The sequence below is a fragment of the Sipha flava genome, unplaced genomic scaffold (assembly GCF_003268045.1).
Source record: "Sipha flava isolate LNK unplaced genomic scaffold, YSA_version1 325_pilon_pilon, whole genome shotgun sequence".
Lineage (NCBI taxonomy): Eukaryota > Metazoa > Arthropoda > Insecta > Hemiptera > Aphididae > Sipha > Sipha flava.
In genome coordinates, this window is record NW_020273010.1 from 286410 (window position 1) to 313802 (window position 27393).

General features: G+C 26.7%; 1 protein-coding gene across 2 annotated transcripts; it reads left to right on the forward strand.

The window, feature by feature from the left end:
- The first annotated feature begins 3022 nt into the window (after window positions 1-3022).
- On the forward strand, window positions 3023-25571 carry LOC112686817. 2 transcript variants are annotated; one of them, XM_025559261.1, is made up of 15 exons: window positions 3023-6480; window positions 6560-6901; window positions 11979-12284; window positions 12357-12523; window positions 12584-12785; window positions 12870-13013; window positions 14449-14512; window positions 15650-16189; window positions 16280-16471; window positions 21665-21768; window positions 22621-22653; window positions 22865-22901; window positions 24270-24346; window positions 24891-24993; window positions 25426-25571. In XM_025559261.1, exons 1-15 carry the CDS (start codon window positions 3103-3105, stop codon window positions 25431-25433), a joined length of 5697 nt encoding a protein of 1898 aa, XP_025415046.1. In that variant the 5' UTR covers window positions 3023-3102; the 3' UTR covers window positions 25434-25571. The 2 variants fall into 2 exon arrangements, with proteins under 2 accessions (XP_025415046.1, XP_025415047.1); XM_025559262.1 differs by lacking the exons at window positions 15650-16189; window positions 16280-16471.
- The last annotated feature ends 1822 nt before the right edge of the window (window positions 25572-27393 follow it).

Sequence of the window (27393 nt, forward strand, 5' to 3'; positions counted from 1 at the left end):
TGCTAGAAAAAAATAACTAATTTAATATAGGCATGTAAGGATGTGGATAAGGATAAGGATGTAAGGAAGAGTTATGGAGTGCTGTGAACGTTGTCGAAGTATAAAAATGAAAAAACATCAAACATTTATTTTTTTAATACTTTATTAAAATTGATCCATTAAAATTATATATAAAGCTAATTATGACAATATTAGTAAAAAATAATATCTATTCCTTAATGCAACTGAGTGTACAATATTTTTTGTTATCCCATCTTTCGCCAATACAAATTGAATGATTCGAGAGCACGCCATGTATAATTGTCCGTGTGAAAAATATGATGTGTTCAAATCTAAGCCATAGACAGACATCGTTTGGCCTTGAGACTTATTGATAGTCATTGCAAATGCCAATCTAATTGGAAATTGAAGGCGTTTAAATTGTATTGGCACATTTGTAGGTATAATAGGGATTCGCGGTAATAAAATATTTTCACATCGGAATTTGCCATTTAAAATTATGGCTTCGATAACATTTTTCATTAATTTTAAACGACTTATCGCGTGCCGTTTTACAACCGTGGTGGGGGTCAAATTACGAAGCAAAATAACCGAAGATCAAACTTTCAATTGCAAATTATGCGGTGGCATGCCTGGTAAATCCAATGAGTTTAAAAACTCTGTTGGATAATTTACAGCTTCAGTAGCATCGCAAACTGTATCAATAGATTTATGTGACACCAAGTCTCCTGGTAACAAATGTTGTATCTTGAGATTCAATTCGTTGATGTCCACATTTTTTGCTACTAAAATTGCTCTTTCTGCCAGCCACTCATGATTTGTGTATTGTCTGTGTACATTAGGAAATATCTGGTCAATGAAAGCATCTTGCGAATCAATGAATGTGCAGAAAAGGTTCGGTAGTTTTATGCAGCCCGTTTCATCTGTAGTAACTTTCCCATCACTGATATCTACCAATTGTTTTGAGAATCTTCCACACGCAGCTTTTTTTGATTGAATCCCAAGTATCGTAATCGTTCGCTCTCTATGTTTACATACATGTCGACCATGAATTGTTGACAAAGCTCGCGAGATCGTAGAATAACGTTGTCCTGATCATATCTAATCATCAACCGATATGCATATTAATCCTTCGAACTAACATTCTTGTTTGTTTTGACACCTGTTGCGGGATTTTGTTTAATATTTATGCAATACCCATCATTTAATACCAAAAATAAAATTAATAGTTTTATTTAATAATTCATTTGCGCAGTTATCGACCGGGTCAAAAATTATTAAATTAAACTATGATTTATTAAACAATAGCACTTTTCTAAAAAATTTTTTCGTAAAAACCTTCTCCTGGCAATTACGAACAATTAAAAAATTTGAGCCAAATCGGCCCAGCCATTCTCAATTCATGAAATATTATACATTTTTGGTCCCATTTTTATATAAATATAGATTATATATATATTTAAACACAGAAGCAATTATCCGACAACAAATTTTAGACTACCAAAATAATTATTTTTTAAAGCACTAGGTATATTTTAACACTTGACACGACCTCAAGTCGGTGGTAGGTTTTCCCCCGGTGAGGTGGCCGGTCAGAGTTGAATGAAATGGATCGTTTTTTTTTGAAAAAAAAAAAAAAGAAGAAAAAAAAGAAAAAAGAAAAACCACGAAACCAAACTGAATATGTTTTTCACGAGTTTAATTGTCAATGCGAACAAAAACAAAAACAGGTACGGAATGTGGTCCTCTGGTGATGGTGTTAGAGTCGGTGTGTCTATGTTGACCAAACCGGTGTCCGTTGTAAGATGGGGCCCTCGTCCGTAGACACCGCCTGCCGGCCGCTGGTGCGCTACCTTATCGGCATCAAAACCTTTCCCCCTCTGCCCGGTGTCCGAGGTAGGTAGGAAAGTGTTGGTGTGATATTATCGCCACCCGGGATGTGGCTGGAGAGAAGCTAACGCGGTGCGTGGTGTCGGTGTACATATTGTACCTACGACATCACGGTACCGCATCACACTATATAACAAAAATGGCTATTTTTTCATTATGTAGTCATTTAATATAATATTGGTATACTCGTTGTAATGATTACAATATCAAATCAGAGAATTTCATATTGAACTGATTATTTTATTACTGAGATAATTATTTCCATATTTTTCTCAAAAAAAAAAAATAAAGAAATATGTTCTATTTTAATTTTAGGTAGCTTACACTAAGGGATAATATTACTAAATTTAGTGGGACTGTATTATTTTACTATGTAGATAGAATTTTAAACTTTTTATTTTATACTAATATAACTATACAAAAAAAATCACTTATTTTTAACTAATTAATTAATTTTTAATTTTTTAACTTGTTAACAATTAGATTAAAGGATACCTGTTTAAATTCTAAGAATTTTCTAAAAGGTGCTGCTAATCATGAATAACACAGAAGATGATGAGCTAATGAGCATTGCACAAGTATAATATTTAATCTGATAAATAATTAGATCTTTTATAATTATATTTTTCGTTTTAGGTATTATTAAGTATTGGTCATTCATATGTATGTGGTTTAGACGAAGAAGTATCTGAACAAGAGCAAGAAGTAGAAGGTGAAGAAAAATTAAAAGGTGTAGGAGAAGTAGTAGAAGTAAAAGATGTAGAAGGCGAAGAAAAGGGTGGAGAAGAAATGGAAAAAGAAGAAAAAAGTCAAATACTCTATAATGAAAGAGTTAAAAATTTTAAAAATGAAATACAAACAGAAATGACCAATGATATAGAAGAAAATATGCAACAAGAATCTAGTGAAAAACAAGAAGAGTTGGAAAAAAAAAAAATTGATCATTCATATCTATGTGGCTTAGACAAAGAAGTATCTGAACAATACCAAGAAGTAAAAGGTGAAGATAAAGTAAAAGATGTAAAGGAAGTAGAAGATGTAGAAGAAGTAAAAGGTGTAGAAGAAGTAGAAGAATTACAAGGTGTAGAAGAAGTAGAAGGTGTAGAAGGTGAAGAAAAAGGTGGAGAAGAAATAGAAAAAGAAGAAAAAAGTCGAATACTTAATAAAAAAAGACTTAAAAATGTAAAAAATGAAATACAAACAGAAATAACCATGGATATCGAAGAAAATATGGAACAAGAATCTATTGAAATACAAGAAAAATTTAAAAAAATAAAAATTGATATTGAAGGAAATAGACAGCTAGAGTTAAAAGATAAAATGAAAAATGAAGATGAAGGAAAAAAATCATCCAAGTCGAATAATGACATACAAACAGAATCAAACAAAAACGTTCAAAATGAAGGTAATAAAGAAAAATATGAGGTTAAAAAAGAAGTAGTAAATGAATGTGAAGAAGTTGTACTACTTAATAATGAAGTTGTTATTGAAGTGAAAAAAGAATTTAATAATGAAATATACCTAAAATCTGAATCATACAAAAAATTAGACACTGAAATGCTAGTTGACCCAACATTTTTACAAGAATCTCATGGAATTGTGCAAGAAAAACAACAAAAAACTGAAAAAGATTCAGAAATAGGATTAAATATTGGTATTAAAATTAACCTAGTATCTCAAAATAAATTAGATGTTATTGTTAAAAAAGAATTTATAGAAAATCAGCAAATATTTGAAAATTTAACAGATGTACAGTTAATGATACAAGTTGATAATTCAGAACTTCAACAAGAACTTGATAGAGAAGTACAAGAAGAGTTAGATATAGAAAAACAAGTAATACCAGGCAGATCTATAAAAATTGAATTAAACATTGAAGTAAAACCAAAATCAAAAAATCAACCGCAACTTGATATTATAGTTCAAAAAGAAATTGATAAAAAAAAACAACTTATATCTAAGACAGATCAAGAAACAAACATGGAAATTGAAGAATTGGATAAAAATGTACTTAAGAAGTCAGAAAAGCAACAAAATATTGATGAAAAAAAAGTAAATGAGTATGTAGATGATAAACTTGAAGGGTTGGATGAAAATAAGAAACATACATTTTATGAAAATACACCTCCAGTTGATAAAAATATTCAAGTAGAATCTAATGATGAAAATAAGAATCATACAACAATAATAGGGCAACATTTTGAATGTGATTTACAATCTGTAACAAACAGTGAATTAAAAAAAAATACCAAAGAAGACCATTTAGAATCTAATAACATTTCACAAGAACAAGTGGATAAAGAAATACTTTTAGAAGTAGAAAAAGCTTTATATGATCACAAAATTATTTTAGGACAAGAGGCTAGAGCAAAAAAAAAAATTCAAGACCAAGATATAGAAACAGATATAGAAACATTTCATGGAGAAATTGTGCAAGAGATTGAGAAACTTATGAGTGATGATCAACAAGAAGAAATACAACCAAATTTAATAGAATCAATAAATGTAATAAAACAAAAAATTGAAGAATTAAAAATAAAAATTGACGAGTCAGTACAAAAATATGAGGACGAAGTACTAAAAGAAATAAATATGACACTTGATAAAACCAACAGCCCAGTAGTTCTAGAAAAATTTCTTATAGATCTTAATTTACTATTTAAAAATCAAGAAGCCCCATTCTTAAAAAAATTAGAACAAGTATATCAGTTATTTCCTCCGGAAATATTTCTATCTTTTGAAAAATCAACAGAACACGAAACAGACATATTTCAGGATTTTGGCAATATATATGAAAATTTCAATGAAAAAATACTGCATACATGTGATGATGAAGTAAATATAGATGTGAACAGAGTAAACCAACAAAAATTAAATGAAGAAATACAAGTTGCCAATGAAATACAGCATGAGGTTAATATAAACGAAGAGCAAGTTTGTGATGGAAATTGTAAATTTTACCAGGAAATAAAAAGAATTCTTAGAGAAAGACAAGGAACTAATGAAAAACTACAGACAAACGTAAAAATGACAAATAGTCCATTACATTTTCCTGATGAAAAAATATTCAAAGGAAAAAATGGTGATTATTGTTATGTATTAGTAGATTTTGAAAGAGTTAATCAGCGAACAAATGATGGACAGTTACAAGAGGTGGTAAAAATATCAAATATAGGTTATTTTAAAAAGTCAATGGAAAATTACCTAGACATACTAAAAAATGCTCAAGAAAAAAAAAATGGTCAATTACAATTTGAGAATAAAGTGAAAGAAATAGTAGACGATTTAACTCAGAAATGTAATGATTGTAAGACTAATTTGATTAAAGCAGAATTTCCTGTTCAGTTTGGCGTGGAAACAAAAGATATAATCAATGAAGAGTCTGATGAAATAAGACAACATTTTGAAGAAGAATTAAATATAAAATCCAAAGCATATAAAACAATGAAAGAAATTCAGCAAAATGTCGAAGAGAAAATGGATGTAGTTAATAATTTTCAAAATTATGAAAGTAAAGTACAAGATGAGCCTGTTGTATACATTAACAATTCAGAAGAAGAAATACAACTAGAAGATGAAAATAATTTGCTTGAAGAAATACAAGTAGAAGATACAAAAGATTCTTTTCTATGTGTTAGGGATTCGGAAGAAGAAACAAAACTAGAGACTGAAGAAGATTTTGATATTTGTATTGATGATTCTGAGGAAGAAATATCACTTATGTACGACGAAGAACCACTACAATATGATGAAGAATCTGAAGAAGAAAGTGAAATGTTAGGAATAGTAGACGAAAATGAAGTTACAGAAATAATCGAAGACTATATATCAGAATCTATTCCTTCAATAACCAATTTCAGTCCTAATAATGAAGAATCTTCATCAACTAAAGAATCTTTATCCTCGGAAGAATCTTCATCTATAGATAAATCTTCGTCTACAGATGAATCTTCATCTACAGATAAAGAAGAATTTAATTCTGTTGAAAACCTATCAAGACGTAAAGATATGCTACTTAGAATAGCAAAACTAATTAATGACGAACACAATTTCAATGGAAAATTAAAATATCAAAAAAAAAAAAAAAATTATGGTAGAAAAAAAATTGATGAAAAACCAAAATTAGATCCTAATAGAGGAGAAAATGCTATTCAAGAGCATAATGATCATATGGCTGATATGTTTGATGAGGAATACCAAGAATATTATCAAATTAAAGAGGATGTGACTCGTTTTAAAATGGATGTTGAAAATTTGATGCAGATTGAAACATTTGAAAAACTTCAACAAAATATGGATGATAATGAAATTAAAGATATTCTAAATAATAAAGATTTTCCAGAAGAGATTGATGAAGAAGTATATCTACCTAATCATTCCGATATTCTCAAAGATGTTATTAAATTACAATGTGATATCGATGAATTAAAACCAGTATTTGAGGATAATATTTATATTCCATTAGAAATTGAAACAGATACTCGAAATCAACCTTCAACGACAGAACCTTTTAATTTATTTGAAAAATTATATTCTATACATAGAAAAAAAATTCTCGAATTTGTTGATTCTAATACATGGCCTTATAATGTAAGTAAAAAAAAATTTACGTATTTTCACTAAAAATATCATCATAATTTTAAATTTGTTTTTATTATTATTATTTTAGTGTCTTGTTCCATCAGGTTTATTGGATGCTTTATATGATGATCCTTTAGAATTTAAACCTAATGCACTAGTAATTACATTGTATTGTGTAGATATTGGATTTTCAACAAAAATAACTAAAAATAAAAATGAACTACCAGTTGAAACTTTTTACTGTTATAAGAAAGATGAAATATTATTAAGTTTTATAGAAAATGAAAAATTACCACCACAATTACTGGACTCATTAAATGAAGCTGAACCAAATTTATTTTATAGTGGATGCGTTATAGCAGAAGTTCATGATTTACGAAATGGTACTTTGGATCAGATAGGTCGAATTTTATTGCGTCCTTGTAATGAGGTAAGGTTTTTGAATTACAGATGTATAATTTTTTATAATAGTTTATGGAAAACTTCTAATAATTTATTATTTCATTATTTTTTGACGTAAATACTTATGCTAATTAAATAATATTGTGATCGTATTCTGTAAAACTATAAGATATAGTTTTGATTGTTGAAACAGTAAAAATATCTTATCTATCCCTTGATTGTGAGTAACACAAGTATAAGAAATATATGCAATTCAGGGCTTATGAAATTATAAGCATTATAAATTATGATAAAATTAATTGGACAATGTCAATTTTATGTATAGTTATGAATAATATGATTTATATGTATTTATGAAATCAAAGTATATATATATATAAATATGTACTTTACTAATATGATTTATGTATTAATATTGAATAATATATCCATATGAGTTCCTAATGAAACAAATTATATTTTAAATAGTAAAATTATTAAAAAAAAGGTATTAAAATTTATAAAATATTAATGAACAAAGCTAAAAAAATATTAATTATCTTGATTACAATTTATGATAACATGCATTTTTAAATTTTCAAATTCAAAAGTTCTTCGATTTGGTCGTAAAACTGCCTTTATTTATTTTTATTTTTTATTACACCGAATAAATCTAATCTAATATTTTGACTTCCACTGATGTTATTGCAGTACTGACAGTATTGCATTTTGATTATGTCTGAAAGAGTAAGTTTTAGAATCTAGATTCATTGAAACTTCAAAAGAACGACCAGTGAGAATACTTTTGATAGAATTGGATGTATTAAATGATCGTATTTTCGGCATGGTTAGGTTACTGATCATACTGACTCGCTGTAGGTACTTCGAAAAATCAATCGTTTATCGAAGTCATGCCACTCAAACCCATACACCATAATACAGATAATACCAATAAGAAAACACGTTTGAGAAATACAATCATATATAACTAATCGTATACTAACAAATTGTTTAAATATGTAGGGAAAAATGGATTATTGAGAAATATGAAAAAATAAGTGAAAATAAAATATAATTAATTTCATTGGAAATCCCTTGAAATAAATTTATCACTTACCTTAATTAATTTATCAAGTCACAGAAAAATATATATTTGCATGTAAATATTTGCCCCAGTTGTGAATGAAAGAAATAACTTTAATAAATGATATGAGGAACACTCAATTCCGGAAGATTTCATAAAAAGTAAAACTATCATTCTACCCAACAAAAGGAATGCTACTGATTGCTCAAAATACAGAACTATCGCTACTTATCTCACTCGTCAAAGATAATTCTGAACATTATAAATAACAGATTGAAACACAAAGTGGAAGAACGACTTTACAATGTCCAGTTTGGTTTTAGGAAGGGTAAAGGAACGTGAGAAGCTATCATAGCTTTGAGACAGCTAATGGAAAGGAGATTTGACTAAACAGAGCAACGTTTATAACATTCATAAACTTGGAAAAATCATTCGACAACGTAGACTGGAAACTCATATTTAATACTCTAAGGCAGTGATTGTCAACCAAGAGGTCACCAAAAATTTTTTTAGGGTCGCATCATGTGAAAAAAAAATTATTTAAAATCAACAACAGCAATAGTCATTAAATTTATAAAATATTAAAATTTAGATAATTTTATTATTCAATTTAATTTTTTTTCTATTAATTAACGTCAATCGGCTTTTATAATATACTTTTTTTTGTAAAATGTGTACACAAATAATAATAATAACAAATAATAACAGTTTGTAAAATTTTTCAATGCTTACATTACAAAAAGGTCGTTAGATATATTTGTGACATTTTAGGGGGTTGTGAACTCAAAAAGGTTCAGAACCGCTGCTCTAAGGGAAGCCGGAATTGATTGAAAAGATTAATATTGAACTTGTACAAAAGTCAAACCACTGTAATGCGCACCCTACACGTGCATCAATTTACAATTTTTTTTAGTGAGTTGGGTGCCAATTTGTAGTTGTATTGACTACAAATGATGAAATATAATGTATAGTAATAATTATTTTCGTTTATTAATATCATTTACAAAGTTTTTAATTTTAGTATATCACATGTAATAATAATTTATAGTGTCAGTATTTGACACGGCAAATGTTGACTATAGAATAAAGAATATAAACAGAATATCGTGGAGGAATTACACTACACGAAAATCCCATTCACAATTAAAATATTGGTGTCTGTACTCACTGATGTACCAATTAACACAAGGCTTATTACCACTGGTTGTTTGATGGTCTTCACAATGAATCAGGTGGCACGGCTCACTCGGGTTCGGTGGCAGCGACACTGACAAAACTACGTCACGTATGAATTGATAAAAACATTCGTCACGGCGCACTCGGTTTCGGTGGCGGCGGCACTGATGGATACAATATCACATACGGATTGATAATATTCCTGTGGCATGAGGCACTCGGATGCGGTAGCGGCAGGGGTACAACACGATTGCGAACGTTACACCTTTTTTATAACACGATTGCGAACGAATGCCGCTTATCAATGATTTTTTTTTTTTTCGAAAACCGAACGATTGCGAAAGTTTTTTTAGATTACGTTGCCAAGTTTATAATTTCAAAATATTATGTTTTATTTTGTTCGGGAATTAAATTAAAAATATATTTTTTTTTTAAGTAAAAACTATTCAATATGTTATGAATAATAAAATGTTACATTATAACTACGTTACAAATTGAAATAAAATGATAAAAATAATAGATAATGTAAAATAAATTGAAAAAAGTAAAGTTTTAAATAATAATAATGTTTAAAATAATTTTTCTACATTTTTCTTTTTTATTTAAATTTTTTCCTTGATAGAAATTTCCAGTTTTTTGTAAATATAAAACAAGATTTTTATGGACTTTATAATCATTGTAATTTCTTATTGTTGATTTAATCATAGATTTATCTTTTTGGCTATAGGATTATGAACATTATTTTTAATAGAATTTATTATTGTCAAAGTTTATGCCAATATAGATATACCTATTATAGATAAATAATATATTAGTAATCCACCTATCTTATCGTCCGGCGTAATAGCAGATAGTCATTTATATATATAAACATAAATATAATTGACAGTTCAATGAATCTAGCAACGCCGCACGAAAAATGGCAGGTAAAAACGTACATAATCGTGATACGAGATAAGGTCCGTTCGGAATCGTTCCATTCAGAAATCGTAACCAGCGACGGCACTGAATGTCACGGCCGACCAATGTTAATTAACGCTCTAACCTAATGGCCAAGGAACACTGATGCAACTGATAACACGAATGACGACGTGAGATATGTAACACGCGTTGATGATACAACGATCAATGATTGACGCACCGAAGAATACAGCTAAATTTTTTTCCTAACGGAGCTTGTCACAATCCTTAGACTAAAAGCCGTAAGATTTGTGCCCAGATGTCTGTGTAATGTTATAGCTGAATGCCCCGGAACTAATGTTTACCTGGTGTGTCCGATGGGTATATATAAATCATCAACGTATATTGACGGTATTAGCGGATCCCGGGTCCTGGTGTATTTAATACTTAATATTATTGATGATCGGTATTCATATACCCTGTTGTTGTCTCTGACTGATCTACTGGTTACTGGTGGTGTTACGATTATTAATTATCAATTTTATGGTGATAATTAACCATTAATTGAATTAATATTAATCCTTAATAACATTTTTGTAATACGAGTGCTGCATAACGCTCTTTGTTGGCAATATCTTGGGAATAGTGTGGTTCCGTTGTTATTCCGTGCGGCGTAATTGTAGTAACAAACGCCATCTATGTTTCCATAAATGGTGTTCGTTACACCACTGAAATAGATGTAAATAGAAGCAAGAGAGAAGCGAAAATTCATCTAGGAGTAGGGCAAGGTTGCCTTTTGTCTGCAATTTATTTAATTTATTTATTGGACATGTAATATATGAAATGAATGATCACTCCAGAGCAATATCGATAAATGGGAAACTGTTTCACTCCATTCGCTTTGCAGATGATATAGCTCTCTTAGCTGACAGCGAGGAAGAATTGAGTTTGATGCTTCATATACTTGACTCGTCTCTAGATAAGTTCAAACTAAAAATTAACTCCAAAAAAACAAAAGTTATGGTTATAAGTAAAGTTATAACAAATACAAACGCTTAACAATGAACAGTTACAACAAGTAAACGAATTCTGCTACTTAGATTAGCTTGATAACAGATGACAATCAATCTGCGAAAGATATAAGAACATGAATTACATTAGCTAAAAAAGCATTCGAAAAAAAACGGACATTTACTAATAAACATCTAAGTATGCGCTCAAGAAATAAATTAGTAAAAGCATACGTTTAGAGTATATTACTATATGGTTGTGAATCGTGGATGATAGGAAAGTATAAAAAAGATAGACTGGAAGCTATGGAGATGTAGATGTAGAGGAAAATTATTGAAACAACCTTGACAGAACATAAGACGAATGAAGTAGTGCTGAACGAAATAAATGAAGAAAGAACAGTGAACACAATATTGTAAATAAATATAAAGCTAATTGAACATCTACTAAGACACAATTTGTTCATCATTATCATTATGGAAGGAAAAATAGAGGGTAAAAGATCCAGAGAAAGACCACGTAAGTCTTTCTTTGAAGAAATCTTCCGACGAATGGGTAGTACCTCTTACTAAAGTCTCAAGAAGATGGTATACTCGTATGACAGACATGATTGGCTACAATAACATTGCCTTTAAAAACTGATGATGATGATGAGTTATGAATAATTAATTCTGAAAGCGTCTCCTCATAAGACGAGAATATTTTTGATATTTATTTTCATTTATAAAACCCATAGATACCATTAGTATTTAGAATATTAAAATATTATTACTGAATTTAAAATTATCGCAGTTTTATATATATTATTTAATATTTTAATTATACTGACACCAGTTTTAATACTTAACCTATAATTTTTGTTCCACTTCAAATCAATTTGCATGTGTGTGTAGGTTAATAATAATTAAATGTAAAATATTTTCTGAACTTTAATTTCTAATTTATTTTATTTCAGTCGGTTTTAAAAGATACAAAGAATATAATGGAACTATTTAAAGATAGAGATTGGACATATGAAAGTAAATTAAAGCTGGAAAGTAAAATTTTATTATTAAATTACTCAGTAATGTGTGGAGGTGTATTACCTGCTACTGGAGCAGCAGTTAATTTACAACATTTATTATTAAGTGCTCGTAAATTAGAATTTAATCCACTTAAAAGAAAATATTTTTCTTCAAAATTAAATACGGAAACGGATTTGGTTGATGATTACAACAAATCTGAGTCAACAAATGAATCACAAATATCTTCAGATTTGATGGTTAGTTGAACATATATTTGACTGTAATATATTTTTAATACAACTATTTATCTTATAAAATTTGTTATTAAGGATAATGCAAATGACAACGTTTATTATATTTTATGGAAGTTTGACTATCGTTTACCATCACAATCATTTAATATTTTTAAATTATATGTTATTATTAGTTCATTAAATCCAGAATTTTCTATATTATTATACTTTAATTCAAAATTTAGATCTATAACTAACATAAGGTAAGTAAATCATAATAGTTACCCTAAGATTATAAAAGTTTAAATATGTTTTGGTTACAGATTTAAAATTAATCTTGAAACAAATGAAATAAAAACTTATATCATGCAGATATTAAGTGTTATTCATCAAAAATTAAGTCCTGATATTGAAGTAATTCGAAGGTATAAATGTGATGAAAAATCATCTGCTCGATCTGTTACGTGTATTCCAGCATTGTTTGATAACAACATTTATGATCCTAATTATGCAGATATGAGTCAGGTATTAATTTATTAATTGATCTATGATTTTATCTTAAATGAAAATATACTTATTCTCAAAATATTAATTGTATTTTAATTTTAGTTGATAAATGAGTTGTTAAAAAATAAGTCTGAAAGTCAATCTAATGTAATTGAATGTAATGAAATAGAATCTCCTATTATGCCAATTAATAAGTTGTCTGGTGATACTCAAAATACTGAAATAAATTCAATAGCTAGCAAACAGGTAAAATTTATAAAATATATATAATATCAATAATATTGTTAATTTTTGTGTAGAAAAAAAAGAAGACACAAAACTCATAGGTCGGGTGAGGTATATGTATGGATAAATATTTCTGTATTGGTCTTTTAAGTACTTGTATCATTGTTCTCGAAAAACAATTCTAAGTGAAATAGGTCAGATGAATTAGCTTATATTTTTTAAGACTTCTGGTACAGTTGGAACTTTATGGGATAATTTTAAAACTTTTTGTCAAACAAAAACTATTTTATGTCAACATTTTGAAATAAAGTCTAAGAAAACATGATATTTTCTACTATCTATAAATTGTTTAAAATAATCTTGAAAATTATAATATCTATAACTAACAGTGATGTAAACATTCAGTAAAAATGTTAAGTCTCTATGATTATTATTTTGAGTTATGATGAAAACAAAAATCAAGTTTGTCGAAAACCGATATGCCATAATTTTTGCCTTTTTTTCTATAACTTCTACAGTTTTTCACAATTATTAAAAAAAAAAAATGTTGAAAAATTCATAAAATTACTTTCTTCAAATTACCTACCACTAAAGTAATCAACTAGACAACATTATCTATGTCTATCGGAAATCTCTTTTTGATTATCTCAATCGTCACGATCAGAATAATTCTTCTGATCAAAATTGGGTGTACAGACAAAAAAGCGTAGTAGAATCTAAACATTCCTTGTTTTACTTAAAATTTAAATATTATCCATTTATAAATTATTTAAATTATTATTCTATCCAATCAGTGGCTGTTTTAGGGAGTGGTTCAGAAGGTCTGGACCCCCCCAGATCATGTAATTAGGTTTTGTTATATTTTATTTTATATGTGAATATATGTTTGTACGTACATTTATATGGTTGTATATAAATCTGGTGATTTCAACCGTATGTCCATATATTTGAATGTTTGTTACAGCTATTGCCTATTTGGGTATTTATATTTTCCTTAATGGGTTAAACATTTTTTGTCTTCATATATTATAAGATAATGTAAAATGACCCCTCCTCAGAAAAAATTAAAAAATTGCCACTGTAACCAATCAGGGTTTTATAGAAGGAAATACAATTTAAATTACTCAAATTAAAAGTAGTTGTAACTTTAAAAGTAATATTTGTTTGCATATGGTTACTCAACTCGGTTAACAATTGTGTTTAGTAGTATCTAACAATATTTAAAAAATTTGGATGAAAATAATTGTAGGCAAATACATAAGGAAAGATACATTTTTAACAAAAATAAGAAATATATGCTTATAAATCAATATCCATACTTCAAAATAGTAATTGTATTCAACATTAAGCCCACTAATATATATTATTGTTCATATTAGAGTCTCTCAATCTTATATTGTTAAATTAGTATGACTTTAATTTAATAATAATATTAACAGATAATATATTTTTATAGATGGATCATACTATTCATTTTAGGGACGCTAACAATTTAACAAGAAATTCAAATACAGATATAAGTAAGTTAATTTTTAATTTTTAACATTTTGTATATAATCACCGCTATTTTTCTGTCAAAAAAAAATTACTTATGGTATAAAATTCTTATTGATAAAATAAACTTTTCGATAATTGATAAAAATAAAAAATAATTTTGTATGGTTTCGTCTGTTTTTACAAAAATCATTTCAAGTAGATTAGATAAAAAATATTTAGATTATTAAGCCCAAATAAATATTTTAATCAATTTTCATCATAAAATTATATGTTAATTAATTATTTTCAGTCTTAATTGGGAATGTCTGTACTCCAAGCGCAATATCTTGAATATATGCTCCTGAATTGATATATATATACCAGCAACTTATTTTGAATTATTTGAGTTTTCCAAAATAAAAAATTTTATTTCAAATATTTATATTTACTAATATAATATATATAAATATTTTTTAAGATTTTAACATCAAAGGTTATAAGCTTGTATATAATACAAAACGAGTGGTTATGAGACACCCTCATAAGAAAAATAGAGGTACAATATATATTTATTGTGGGAACTTCTGTGTTTTCTACGTTAAGTGATCACTTGAGAGAGGTTGAGTTGGTGAAGATTTTTTGTACTTAGGCTTATTTCAGGCACTTGCATACCTTTATCATAAGTTAGAGCTGGTTCTTTGATGATGAGGAAGAAGTGTGTTAAATTAGTGTATCCTATTCTGGTCTGAGTTAAAATAACTTCTTCTCTTCTCTTAAGATTTGAGGGGAAAGTTCATTTTTCAAAGGAGGGTTTAATGGGTTCCCAAATTTATTTGAAAGTTGAACATTATTCAAATTTTTGTTCTATTTTTCCATAATTTTGAGGTTTATGATGATGTGTGTCTCTGAGAATGTGGTTAGATTTTTTAAAGCGTAAATATAATGTATAATACTAAATAATTTAAGGTTTCTTGATATGTTATGATATATATATAGTTTTTGAAAATTCTTTAATGGATGTGTTTTTTAATTATTGAATGATTAAAAATATAATTTTTTTGTAAATGGATAAAATTCATGTATAAAATAGAATAGTTAAAAATAATTTTTATATTTGTTAATTTTTGAGTTGATTTAAGAAAAATTACAACTCTATGTAAAAAACATGTTTAATTTTATAGATAAGTTTGATATTGATCTGAGAAGATATAAGATACCAATTTCTGAATTAAAAATGTTAGATAAGAAGTCAAATTTTCATATAACTGAATCATTATTAATCAACACAAAATTTGCTGATTCATCAACATTAAAAAGTCCAATAACATCGTTTGATATAGCAGTAGATCATGATAAAATGTTATCAACAAAAGAAAGTTCATTTATTTCTGAGATAAACTCTGATGTTGAATCATCATTAACTAGTCAAATGTTGATTGATTCACTTGGTGATACTTCTGTTAATATAAATCAAGAAGAATTAGGTTCACCATCATGTTCTATGGATGCAATACCATCAGTACATAGTTCTACAACTATAGTATTATCCAGTACTATTAATGTTTTATCATCATTATCAAGCCCTATAACTGTAATAGCATCAGTACCAAGTTGTATAACAGTGGTTTCATCTACAACTTCAAATATGTCATCTAAAATATCTAAAAAATTAACAAACCATAAAGAATATGATGTATACTTAGATAACAACTTAAAATCAGGTATACTATTAAAAACTATATTTTTAATTTTTTAAATAATTGAGAAAAAAGAATGATTTATCTCTGCAATTAATTTTTTTGATTCTATAGAGCATTATTCACCAACTATGTATGATGTTATGAAATCTGACCCTAAGACATTATTGAAACAACCTATAAGTTCTCAGTATGAAGGAAATATTCCAGTTGTGAAGCATGTGCATAAAAATGGAATCTGTATAAAAGGATTGAAAACTGTAATTAATAGCAAAGCATTACCTCTCAAAGCTATTTTAATACAGAGTAAGAATTAATTAATAAGAATTATTAGAGAAAATTTGATTTAAATTTAAATAAATTTTTATAATTTAAATATTAGAAAATTATTATTATTAAAAAACTATTAAAATCAGAAAACAAAGTAGTTATAAATATTAATTTTCATCTCAAGAATGTTTATATTTATTTTTTTATTATAAAATTAATAATTTTGTATTATATGGTTTTAAAATCATATGTAAGTATAGGCTCTGTCAGAATTCTGTCAGGGGGTGCATCATACATAGTATATATGCTGATATCTAAATAATGCTTAAATTATTTAAGTTTAATATGTAGGAATATTTTTTTAAATTTTATTCCAATACAAAATTATTTTTGTTTTATTTTATGGCTATAAAGTAATTCAGGCTACTAGAAAATCTGATAATAATAAAAATAACCTATATCCTACATTTTTTTTCCGGGTTTACGATCCATCAAGGATCTTTACCGCTAAAAATACCTCCTCCCATTTCTCTCTATCATATGCTATTACTCGCCAATCCCCCCACCATGGGCTGCCGCATTCCATATCTCATTTATACTGCCTATCCGTCTTCTTCGTGGTCTTCCCCTTGGTCTCCTCCCTGCTAACGTCTAAGTCATTACTCCTTTTATTAGGCATCCGTCTGCTCGCCACGCATGTCTGGCCCATTGCATTCTTATACTTTTAATAAAATATTTTCCTTTTTGTATAAATGTTCTAATTGAGCATCTTACATTATTACATTTTATTATTATTTTTTTTAAATATAGGGGGTCCAAGTGCACCCTCTTGCACTCCTCTCATGACGCCTATGTATGCAAGGCTAAGTTTGCTTAGTTCTAAGAAATCATAATATTAATTAAGCACATTTATTTTTAAAGGATTTAAAATTTATAATGTATTAAAAACCATAAACAACTAGCTGATCCGACAAACGTTGTTTTTTCATATAAATTATTTCTAGAGAATATTTTATTAGAAAAAAATTACTAATTTAATTTAGGTGTGTAAGGATGTGGTATATAAGTGAAAGAGGTATGGAGTGCTGTGAATGGTGACGAAATATAAAAATGAAAAAACATCAAACATTTATTTTTTTAATACTTTATTAAAATTGATCCATTAAAATTATATATAAAGCTAATTATGACAATATTAGTAAAAAATAATATCTATTCCTTAATGCAACTGAGTGTACAATATTTTTTGTTATCCCATCTTTCGCCAATACAAATTGAATGATTCGAGAGCACGCCATGTATAATTGTCCGTGTGAAAAATATGATGTGTTCAAATCTAAGCCATAGACAGACATCGTTTGGCCTTGAGACTTATTGATAGTCATTGCAAATGCCAATCTAATTGGAAATTGAAGGCGTTTAAATTGTATTGGCACATTTGTAGGTATAATAGGGATTCGCGGTAATAAAATATTTTCACATCGGAATTTGCCATTTAAAATTATGGCTTCGATAACATTTTTCATTAATTTTAAACGACTTATCGCGTGCCGTTTTACAACCGTGGTGGGGGTCAAATTACGAAGCAAAATAACCGAAGATCAAACTTTCAATTGCAAATTATGCGGTGGCATGCCTGGTAAATCCAATGAGTTTAAAAACTCTGTTGGATAATTTACAGCTTCAGTAGCATCGCAAACTGTATCAATAGATTTATGTGACACCAAGTCTCCTGGTAACAAATGTTGTATCTTGAGATCCAATTCGTTGATGTCCACATTTTTTGCTACTAAAATTGCTCTTTCTGCCAGCCACTCATGATTTGTGTATTGTCTGTGTACATTAGGAAATATCTGGTCAATGAAAGCATCTTGCGAATCAATGATTGTGCAGAAAAGGTTCGGTAGTTTTATGCAGCCCGTTTCATCTGTAGTAACTTTCCCATCACTGATATCTACCAATTGTTTTGAGAATCTTCCACACGCAGTTTTTTTTGATTGAATCCCAAGTATCGTAATCGTTCGCTCTCTATGTTCACATACATGCAGGCGCGGATCCAGGAATATTTTTTTGGGCGGGCCCATAAACTTAACCACAAAAGAAAATACAGTAAAATTATGATTTTATTTAATGAATCTCTCATTTTCGAATATTCTAGCCATTCGTATTTTGAATACCACGAAATATTAAATGATCTCTGTTTTCCGCCGATGTTTCGTCTTGGAAACGTAATGTTGGGTTGATTTGGCCCTTTTTCAACGTTTTGACTAATATCGAAAATATTGTTTTGAACATCGCGATCAATGACACCTATTGAAGTAGAAGATTTACGAATTTTTTCGGAAGTAACAGATTCAATAACAGATTGATCCGATTGTAAAAGGGGAACAAGAAAATGTTTCATGGCCTATAAAAAAAGTATTTATAAATAAAATAAAACAGGATTTTAGAATCTCAGATATAAAGAGTGGTAAATTGTTCTTATATGTGAGTAACTATTTATTACAATAACAAACTACGTATATATACTGTACATATATGTTGTTGCGTGCCGTCGCTCAATCGTAATTGATGGTTAAGTTTTTAAGGATAAAACTTCAATAAAAATACTCAATTGTAATTTAAACTGTTTATTCAATAATTTTTCTAAGTACAAAACATTAATTTGAGAAATAATATGGCGTGAAGGTGCTTGCGACTGTACATGTAAACCACATCTGAATATTGGTCTATTCGGGACTCCCTTATATACCCCGCTTCTCATTGCTGACCCGGATCTAGCGAATGCTAAATCACTTTTCATTTGTCAATCTGGATTGATGCTGATGCTACTTGTATTTTGTGAGCCCAACCCAAGATTGTCTATGTAATCAGTTGACCTCGTGAATTCCGCATTTTGCATATGTTCTACTGATGCCCGTCTATAATAGTTGTTTTTAATATTTATTACATACTATTTGTCTTCATAATATGTGTTTGCGTTACCCTCTGTTTTAAACTAATAGTTCCTTTCTATTATTGCGAATATTATATTACTCATAATATATAATATAATATATACTTATAGTATATAATATATACTATTATTATGTATATAATATAATAAATACTCATTCCGCGATCTCTACTATTTATGATTTATGTGGTCCCGCTTGTACTGTAAGAATCGTAAGGACCTACATTCATGTATGTCCGCAACAATGTATTTGTTTTCGTGTAAGTATTCAATATTGAATAATTCCACATTTTGTTAAATATAAAATAAATAGGTATGCCTTAATAAATAGTTAAATAAACAAAATAAAACTTACCTATTTGGTGTATGTGCTCAGCACGTCAGCAATTCGTGGATGGATTTCCAATAAATTTTAATATTTATATTGTTTAGTTAAAATGTGGATTTAAGTATCGCTTATTGGAAGTTGACAGCAGACAGAATAATATTACGAGTACACGTGTGTCATTTAACAATATTTGCTGGTCGGGTAGGGTCCAGTTTTACGTATACTTATTATATCTTATCGGGGTTCCATTGGCGTTCGAACGACGACAATCGATATTTAGATAAAATCACGTTAATCACACGGACAATTACATGTTATTAATAATAACTTATTATAAAAGGTAGATATGTTGTTGTTTTGTTACTCACCATGCACGATTAATACGTTTTATATGATATATTTGATAAAATCAATTTTAATGCCAATATTCAAAATTAAAATTATTGTTTTTAAAAATTTTGGGTGGGCTAGAGCCCACCCTCTGGATCCGCGCCTACATGCATGTCGACCATGAATTGTTGACAAAGCTCACGACATCGTAGAATAACGTTGTCCTGATCATATCTAATCATCAACCGATATGCATATTAATCCTTCGAACTAACATTCTTGTTTGTTTTGGCACCTGTTGCGGGATCTTGTTTAATATTTATGCAATACCCATCATTTAATACCAAAAATAAAATTAATAGTTTTTAAATAGTTATTAATAATTTTTAAATAGTTATTAATAGTTTTTTAATAGTTTTTTAATATTGTAATTTAATAAATCACTTTCAATTAATTGCGCAGTTATAAACCTAGTCGAAAATTATTAAATTAAACTACGATTTATTAAAAAATAGCACTTAAGAGTAAAAAAAATATATAAAAACCTATTCACAGACCTTCTAAATTTATGTACAAAATTTCATTAAAATTGGTTAAGCCGTTTTGGAGAAAAATGGTAACAAACACTGTGACTCACTCTCCATTTTGATCCATTTTTTTTTAGTGTTGGCCGGGGGCCCCATTTTAACGATTAATTATCTCTTATGGACAATTTTATAAACTAAAGCTTGCTGTAGCTTTTTCAATTCGAAAAAATATTCAGGAATTCAAAAAATCAATCATCAAAAAAATGTTTAAAAAAAAAAATTAAAAAAAAAGGGTTTTTCCAAACAATGTTTTTCGTAAAAACGTTCTGGCAATTACGAACTATTAAAAAAAAAAAAAATTGAGCCAAATCAGTTAGCCGTTCTCAATTGATGAATTTTTATACATTTTTGGCTCCATTTATATATTTAAATATATAAATTATTTTAACAAATATTTACAACTATAGAGCTACAGTAACTGTCTTTGCTCAGAAATATTTTTTAAATGTATAAATAATTTATAATGGCACCATTTATCAATCAATTTAGAGCTAACCATTTAAGTAGTTCAACATTTTCTGAGTTATAACTATGAACTTAGATTTTTTTATAATTATTTAAATTTGCATACCTCCTAATATGTAATATTTTTATTTATTTTTTTTATTACAAAATGCGTGTAATGAGCAAGAGAAAAATTTGTATTAGAAAACATATTTTAATATATTTTAATATATAAATAAACAAATATAAAACAATAATAATGATATTAAAAAATAAAATGGTGACTCATCTTTTTTCATATTCAATCACGATTTTATTGATTTTGTTTATACCTGATGATACATTTTTAATTGGAAACCAATCATACTTTACAAATATAATAATACTACAGACTAAGCTTTTATTTATTGATTTCTATACATAAACTAATTGTATATTTATTTATATATTAATTTATGAGTATTCAAATTGTACATGATTAATTAACTAACTTTTTATTTATATTTTATTAATATATTTTAGTAATATAAAATCCTTTTAATACAATTTAATTATAAATTATATATGTTAAATTTTTTTTGTAGAAAATTCTTCAGAAAAAGAAACAACTACAGACCATCAATTAAATTACAATAAAAAACCATTAAAACTTTCTGATATATTACATGCTGATCCATCTAATTTGCAGGTGCGTATTTTCAATATTATGAAATTAATAAATTACTATGAATATTAATGGATATATTGAATAATATGTATTCATTTACCATATTAGCTAGACTTTTAATGCTTTTACATAGATTTGAACATAATATAATATTGATTCCAATAATTGGAAATTATTTATTTAATAAATCCATCAATCGTTTCAAGTGTGTCGCCATTTTTATGGATCTTAATTTAGATGTCGGTCTACAAAAAAGGTTGAGAACCGCTGCCCTACAAAATCAAAAGTAGAATCTGAAATAGCTCGATAATATAAACCAGTTCCGTTTCCGTTATAAATGTCATTAGATGCACATTTAGACAATGCAATAAAATCCTTTAAGTAACTTTTGCAGCTTTAAAATCTGCTTTTTATCTGCATATTTTTTTGAAAACAATCATTTTTCTGATTAATGCGGTACAACATTACATTTTCACATTGATTAGTTCAAAAATAAAATTATTTTTAAATGTCAATCCGTTTGAAATATCAAAAAAAAACAATAAAAATGTTTATAAAAGTGACTTATTTATCTGGTACATTGTGCTCCTAATGAAAGGTCAATTTAAAGGTGCTGTCCCACAGCGCGTTTCCCGAGAGTATTTTACTACGAGCCTCTCCAATTTCTTTTGGCGCGTGTCACAGATACCGACAATCGTCGGAAAAGGACGCGCCATGGGATCGCACCTTAAAATAGTAATATGAGATTTGGTTTTGGATTATTTTTGTTTTTTTGATTCTAATAAACGGGTGGTTCTATAAACCAGTGATGGCATTAGTAAAATTCACTGTGTTATTAATAATACAGAACATTTATTTATTATTATTTTATAGGAAGTGTTCAAGAAAAATGTTCCTCGTGATCAGGTAATAATTCACTTAAATTTAAATAATTAATTTAATGAGTGCCTAGTTAGTCTATTGTGAAATTAAATAACTATTTTAAAAATGTAATTTTAATAACTACCTATAATCATTTTATGAAAAGTGAATAAAAATTAATTATGTTGTTTAGTTTTAAAAAAAATATATTATTTTAAATATAGAAATATTTATTTTAATTATATATATGATTTAGGTCAGCGCGAAGAGAATGCAATATATAGAATATGATGGTAAAGTAAACTTTTTATTATTAATAGTAGACATAGATTAAATTCATATTTATGGTATCTGACTAGACTAGGATTGCCATCCGTTCCAATATATCAGGACTGTCACTGTTATTAAGCTATCTGTCCCGACTAAAATCTCTCGAATTAAACTGCTTATTGCAAATTTCTCAATTTTTTTTTACTTTATACGAATATGAGATCGAAAATAAAAAAATATATTTTTAAACTTATATGACTAAACGTACGCTAAGAGTTTGTTCATTAATATTAGCCCAGATGAACGAAATTGGCTTCTCCTAGAGACTATGGAATCGATTTTACAGTGTCAAGTCAACATGACTTGCTCAGAGTTCTACAGACATGTTTAAGGAACAAAGAACTGTTGAAAAAAGCAAAATCTTCTGAAAAGTATGGCCATCAATGTATTTTTACATGTAAAACATGACAAAATATGGTCAGGGGCGTATATAGACTTACTCCTAGGGGAGGGGAATCAAATTTTTTCTTTAATTCAGGCCCAAAATTTACAAGTAAAATTGTTGGTTATATTTAGATTAGGTTAATCCTTAATATTTATGGTTTTTTTTTTATAATTTAATGCCGGTTCAACTTAGAATCAACTTTTGTGTAGTTCTTTTTTAACACATGTGTTTTGAAAGTTACGCTTGTGATTTATTTGATTTTTCACTAAGTATGGACCCGAAAAAAAGCCCAATTCAGTATTCACAGTCACGCGTAATTTGATTTCGTTATAAAATGATCCACATTAAAAAATTTGAAATGTGTATCTCACATATAATCGATTCCTTAAATGCGGATTCAAGGGGGGCATTCGCCCCCCTAAAATACGTCCATGAATATGGTAACCCTAGACTAGCTCAATTTTTATTCTTATTTTTATCAAATGATTGAAGCAACTATTTGTTAAAATATCAAACCAAATCAAACTGCAATTTAATATACTGTTTTGTCTACTTTAAAAATATCTAACTATAATTGGTACCTACTTAACTATTTTACAGATTTTTAAATATTTGTGTTATTTTATTTACAATGTAATTAAAAATGTTCTAGTTTGAACATAAGTTTGGATCGGAATGTATACTAAAATTAAAAAAAATCCTATTCTTTTAGTTTTAGTTTGATATTTGGAACTCATATTAAAGTATCAAACCTGAAACAAATTTGAAGGTTTTTCAATTTTTGAGCTTTGAATTGTTCTACCTACCTCTAACTAATCTTTATTGAATTTAATCTTTTATAATTAGTAGCACTATAAATTAATATAATCATTAATTTATTGTGATCTTATTAATTATTATAGTTAAAATTGTATTTTATTTAGAAATTATTTTTTTATTACTGTAGATTCCTTTCTTCAATATCAAACATTGAATAATATGAAATCATTTAAAGTGGATACAACCCCATCCATAAACAAAATGGTAAGATTTAATATTGTATATGTTAATCTTATAATAAATAAAATGTTTATAATATTATAATAATGATAATAGTATACAGATATCAGTATAGTAGACAATGATATTAGTATAATAAATTGAATATAACCAGTTTTATTTTATTTTAATAAAATAAAATTGGTTATCTCCTCTCTGCCTTCCATTATTTATTATAGCTAAAAGATTAATGAAATTTCATAAATTTTGTTTAAAATAAATGTTGGCCAACAGAGCAAATTAAAAATTTTGTATTGTTAAATATATAATAAATAGGCAATTGTATTCTAAGTTAAAATATTGAATATATTAAATACTATTAATTTATATTAAAATGTCTGTAGTAATTCAACAAATAAGTTTACACAAAACAATAATAATAAAGTTATTAATAATCATGTATGGATGAATTAACCCAATTATAGTATTCAAATTCATGAATTACATTTTAAATTTGTATGATATTATTAAAATTTTTAAACCATATAATTAAAAAATTTTAAATTAAATATAATTTTTGGTCATGTAGATAGTAGAAGATTCATTTCAAGAAACAAATAATCAACCTACATCTTCAGATGTTGAAAATTGTAAAGGAATAAAGCGAAAACTATCTACATCATGGATGGAAGGTTTGTTTAATTTTGATAACATGATAACATATGAATGTATAATTCATCTTTAATAATCTATGCTTTACAAACAATTATTATTACACCTATTACAACTTCCTATGAGTTAAATTTCAGTTATTTATTATTCATTATAACAACTATATTCTAGTTGCCATGATATTATCAATTTACTTTTGTTAGTTACACAATTATAAAAATATAAATAATTTACTATTTAAAAAAAAAAATTCTTGTAAATTATGTACATAATATACATTACAAATTAAGAGTAAAATTATAATTTTTTTATTATCTATTTCTGATTTAGTTAAAAAGATTATATTCATTTTCATTCAAAATATATTAATATCATATTATTTACTTAAAATCTATCTCAAGGCTCTTGTTAAACTATTGTTATAATTAATTGTATATTTACATTTTATACAGTGCCATAATAAGAAGGAAACTATCTAATGGTACTGCAAAGTTATGGGTGCATTGATGTTGATTAAATTATAGACTGAATTTTTGATTTAATTTTAGTAATAAAATGTTTTGTATGTATCAATTCCTAATTTATTTTAACATTTAGTTCATAAACAAAACTTATTTTATATATATATATATATATATATTTTTTTTTTTTTTTTGTAGATATTAAGTAAGAATTATATCTATATATTTATGTGGGATAATAAAAATAAAACAATTAGAGACGGTTTTAAAGGAATGCCGGTTACTAAAACTGCTTAGGAGGTTAGTTATGGTGTGGGATTGTATATATAAATTATTTATAGAAATAGTTACTTTGTTTTTAATATCAAGTAGTTTTCGACAAAAATAAATACCTACATTAAATTTATTTAAAAAATATTATATATAACAATGCAACAATTATGTTCACTTGACAGAATATTTTTAAACCAAGTTATAAATTCAAATTTTTGTCTTATTTAAATTATTTATGAGATAAGTTATTGTATTTGTAAATATCTATGTATAGTTTAAATGTATAAATTATATAAAGAGATTTACAAAGATTGAAAACTTTTAAAAATAGATAGTATATATACTATATACTATTGAAGGTTTGTAATTTTTTATTTACATGAATATATAATTATTTATATAATTAAAGACAATGTATTAAAAATTTTTTTAAAAGTATATTTAAGTAACGAAATTATATTATAATAATATGTTTTCACATTTATTTATATTAATTTTTTTTAGTCAAAGTTAATTAGAATCCTAATATATTAAATATAAAACAAATTTTTGATTAAATATGATGTTATAAATGTCTAGTTCTTATTAATTTTTTATGGTTATGTTTGAACTTAATTCATATTATTTTACTATGTTCAAATACAATATCAGTATTGATTTTAGTATATTAGTTGTAAATATTTTACATTTTGTTTAATTATTGTGACTTATAGAGCTGTCCCTTGACCATGTACAGATTGCCATATTATACATTAAAAAATATGATTGATAGATATTAACATTATATTTTTACCTTAACTATGAATAATTTATTATTTCTATTGGTTATTTATCATTATGAAATATTTTTGTGATTGGTACTTTTATTTGTACATTGTAAATAAAATCTATTGATTTAATTGTGTTATTATTTATTTTATTTTTTATTGTTATTATTTTATCATTATGTATTTCATTTTCGAGTCATTCCATTCCATCAAAGTATACTTTATTTAACCTCTAGGAAAAAAATATTAGTCATAAGTAACCTTTTGTTATTTACTACTATTGTGTATATAAGACTACCTAAGATTATTGTAATTGTTTAAACTATTAATTTTTTTATTATTGTTATTATTTTATTTTAGTACAGATAATTGATTTTTTTTCTCAAATTTTATTTTGTTTTCATTTTTTTTTTTTTTTGATAAAAATTTTTTTTTATTAAATAATTAAATAATCATATGTCAAAGTGAAGCAAAATTAATCATAAGACAATTATATAATTACTATAAAAATTATATATATGGTATTATTTATATGTAATAGGTATATGATAATTTAGCTTTTATGATTAATTTAAAAACTATTTAAAGTTTAATATACATTTTTACAAAGAAGATTTTTGGTATATCTGAATATTTATTTGTTAATAATAACTGAATATATTCCAAATTTTCAAGTTCTAATAGCTATAATCTTGAACAATGAATATAAACTATAAAATAAGAATCTATCCATACATTATTAATTGTAACTTGTTCATGATGGACTCAAAAAAATTGTAATTTTATAAAGTGAAATTAAATCTTATCATTCTTAAATTGTTTTCTAAATATTGTTTTATTAAGTAAAATGTTTCCAAGTGTTTTTTTTTTTTTTTACTAAAATACTGTTATAAATAAAAATATTTTAAAATGAAACATT

Bases quoted from the DNA above. Each gene is read 5' to 3' on its own strand.
- LOC112686817 (XM_025559261.1), top strand. From the start codon at position 3,103: ATGGATATCGAAGAAAATATGGAACAAGAATCTATTGAAATACAAGAA. The intron at 13,014-14,448 runs GTAAAATTTATA...ATATTTTTATAG, and splicing joins ATTCAATAGCTAGCAAACAG to ATGGATCATACTATTCATTT. The intron at 22,902-24,269 runs GTAAAGTAAACT...TTATTACTGTAG, and splicing joins GCAATATATAGAATATGATG to ATTCCTTTCTTCAATATCAA.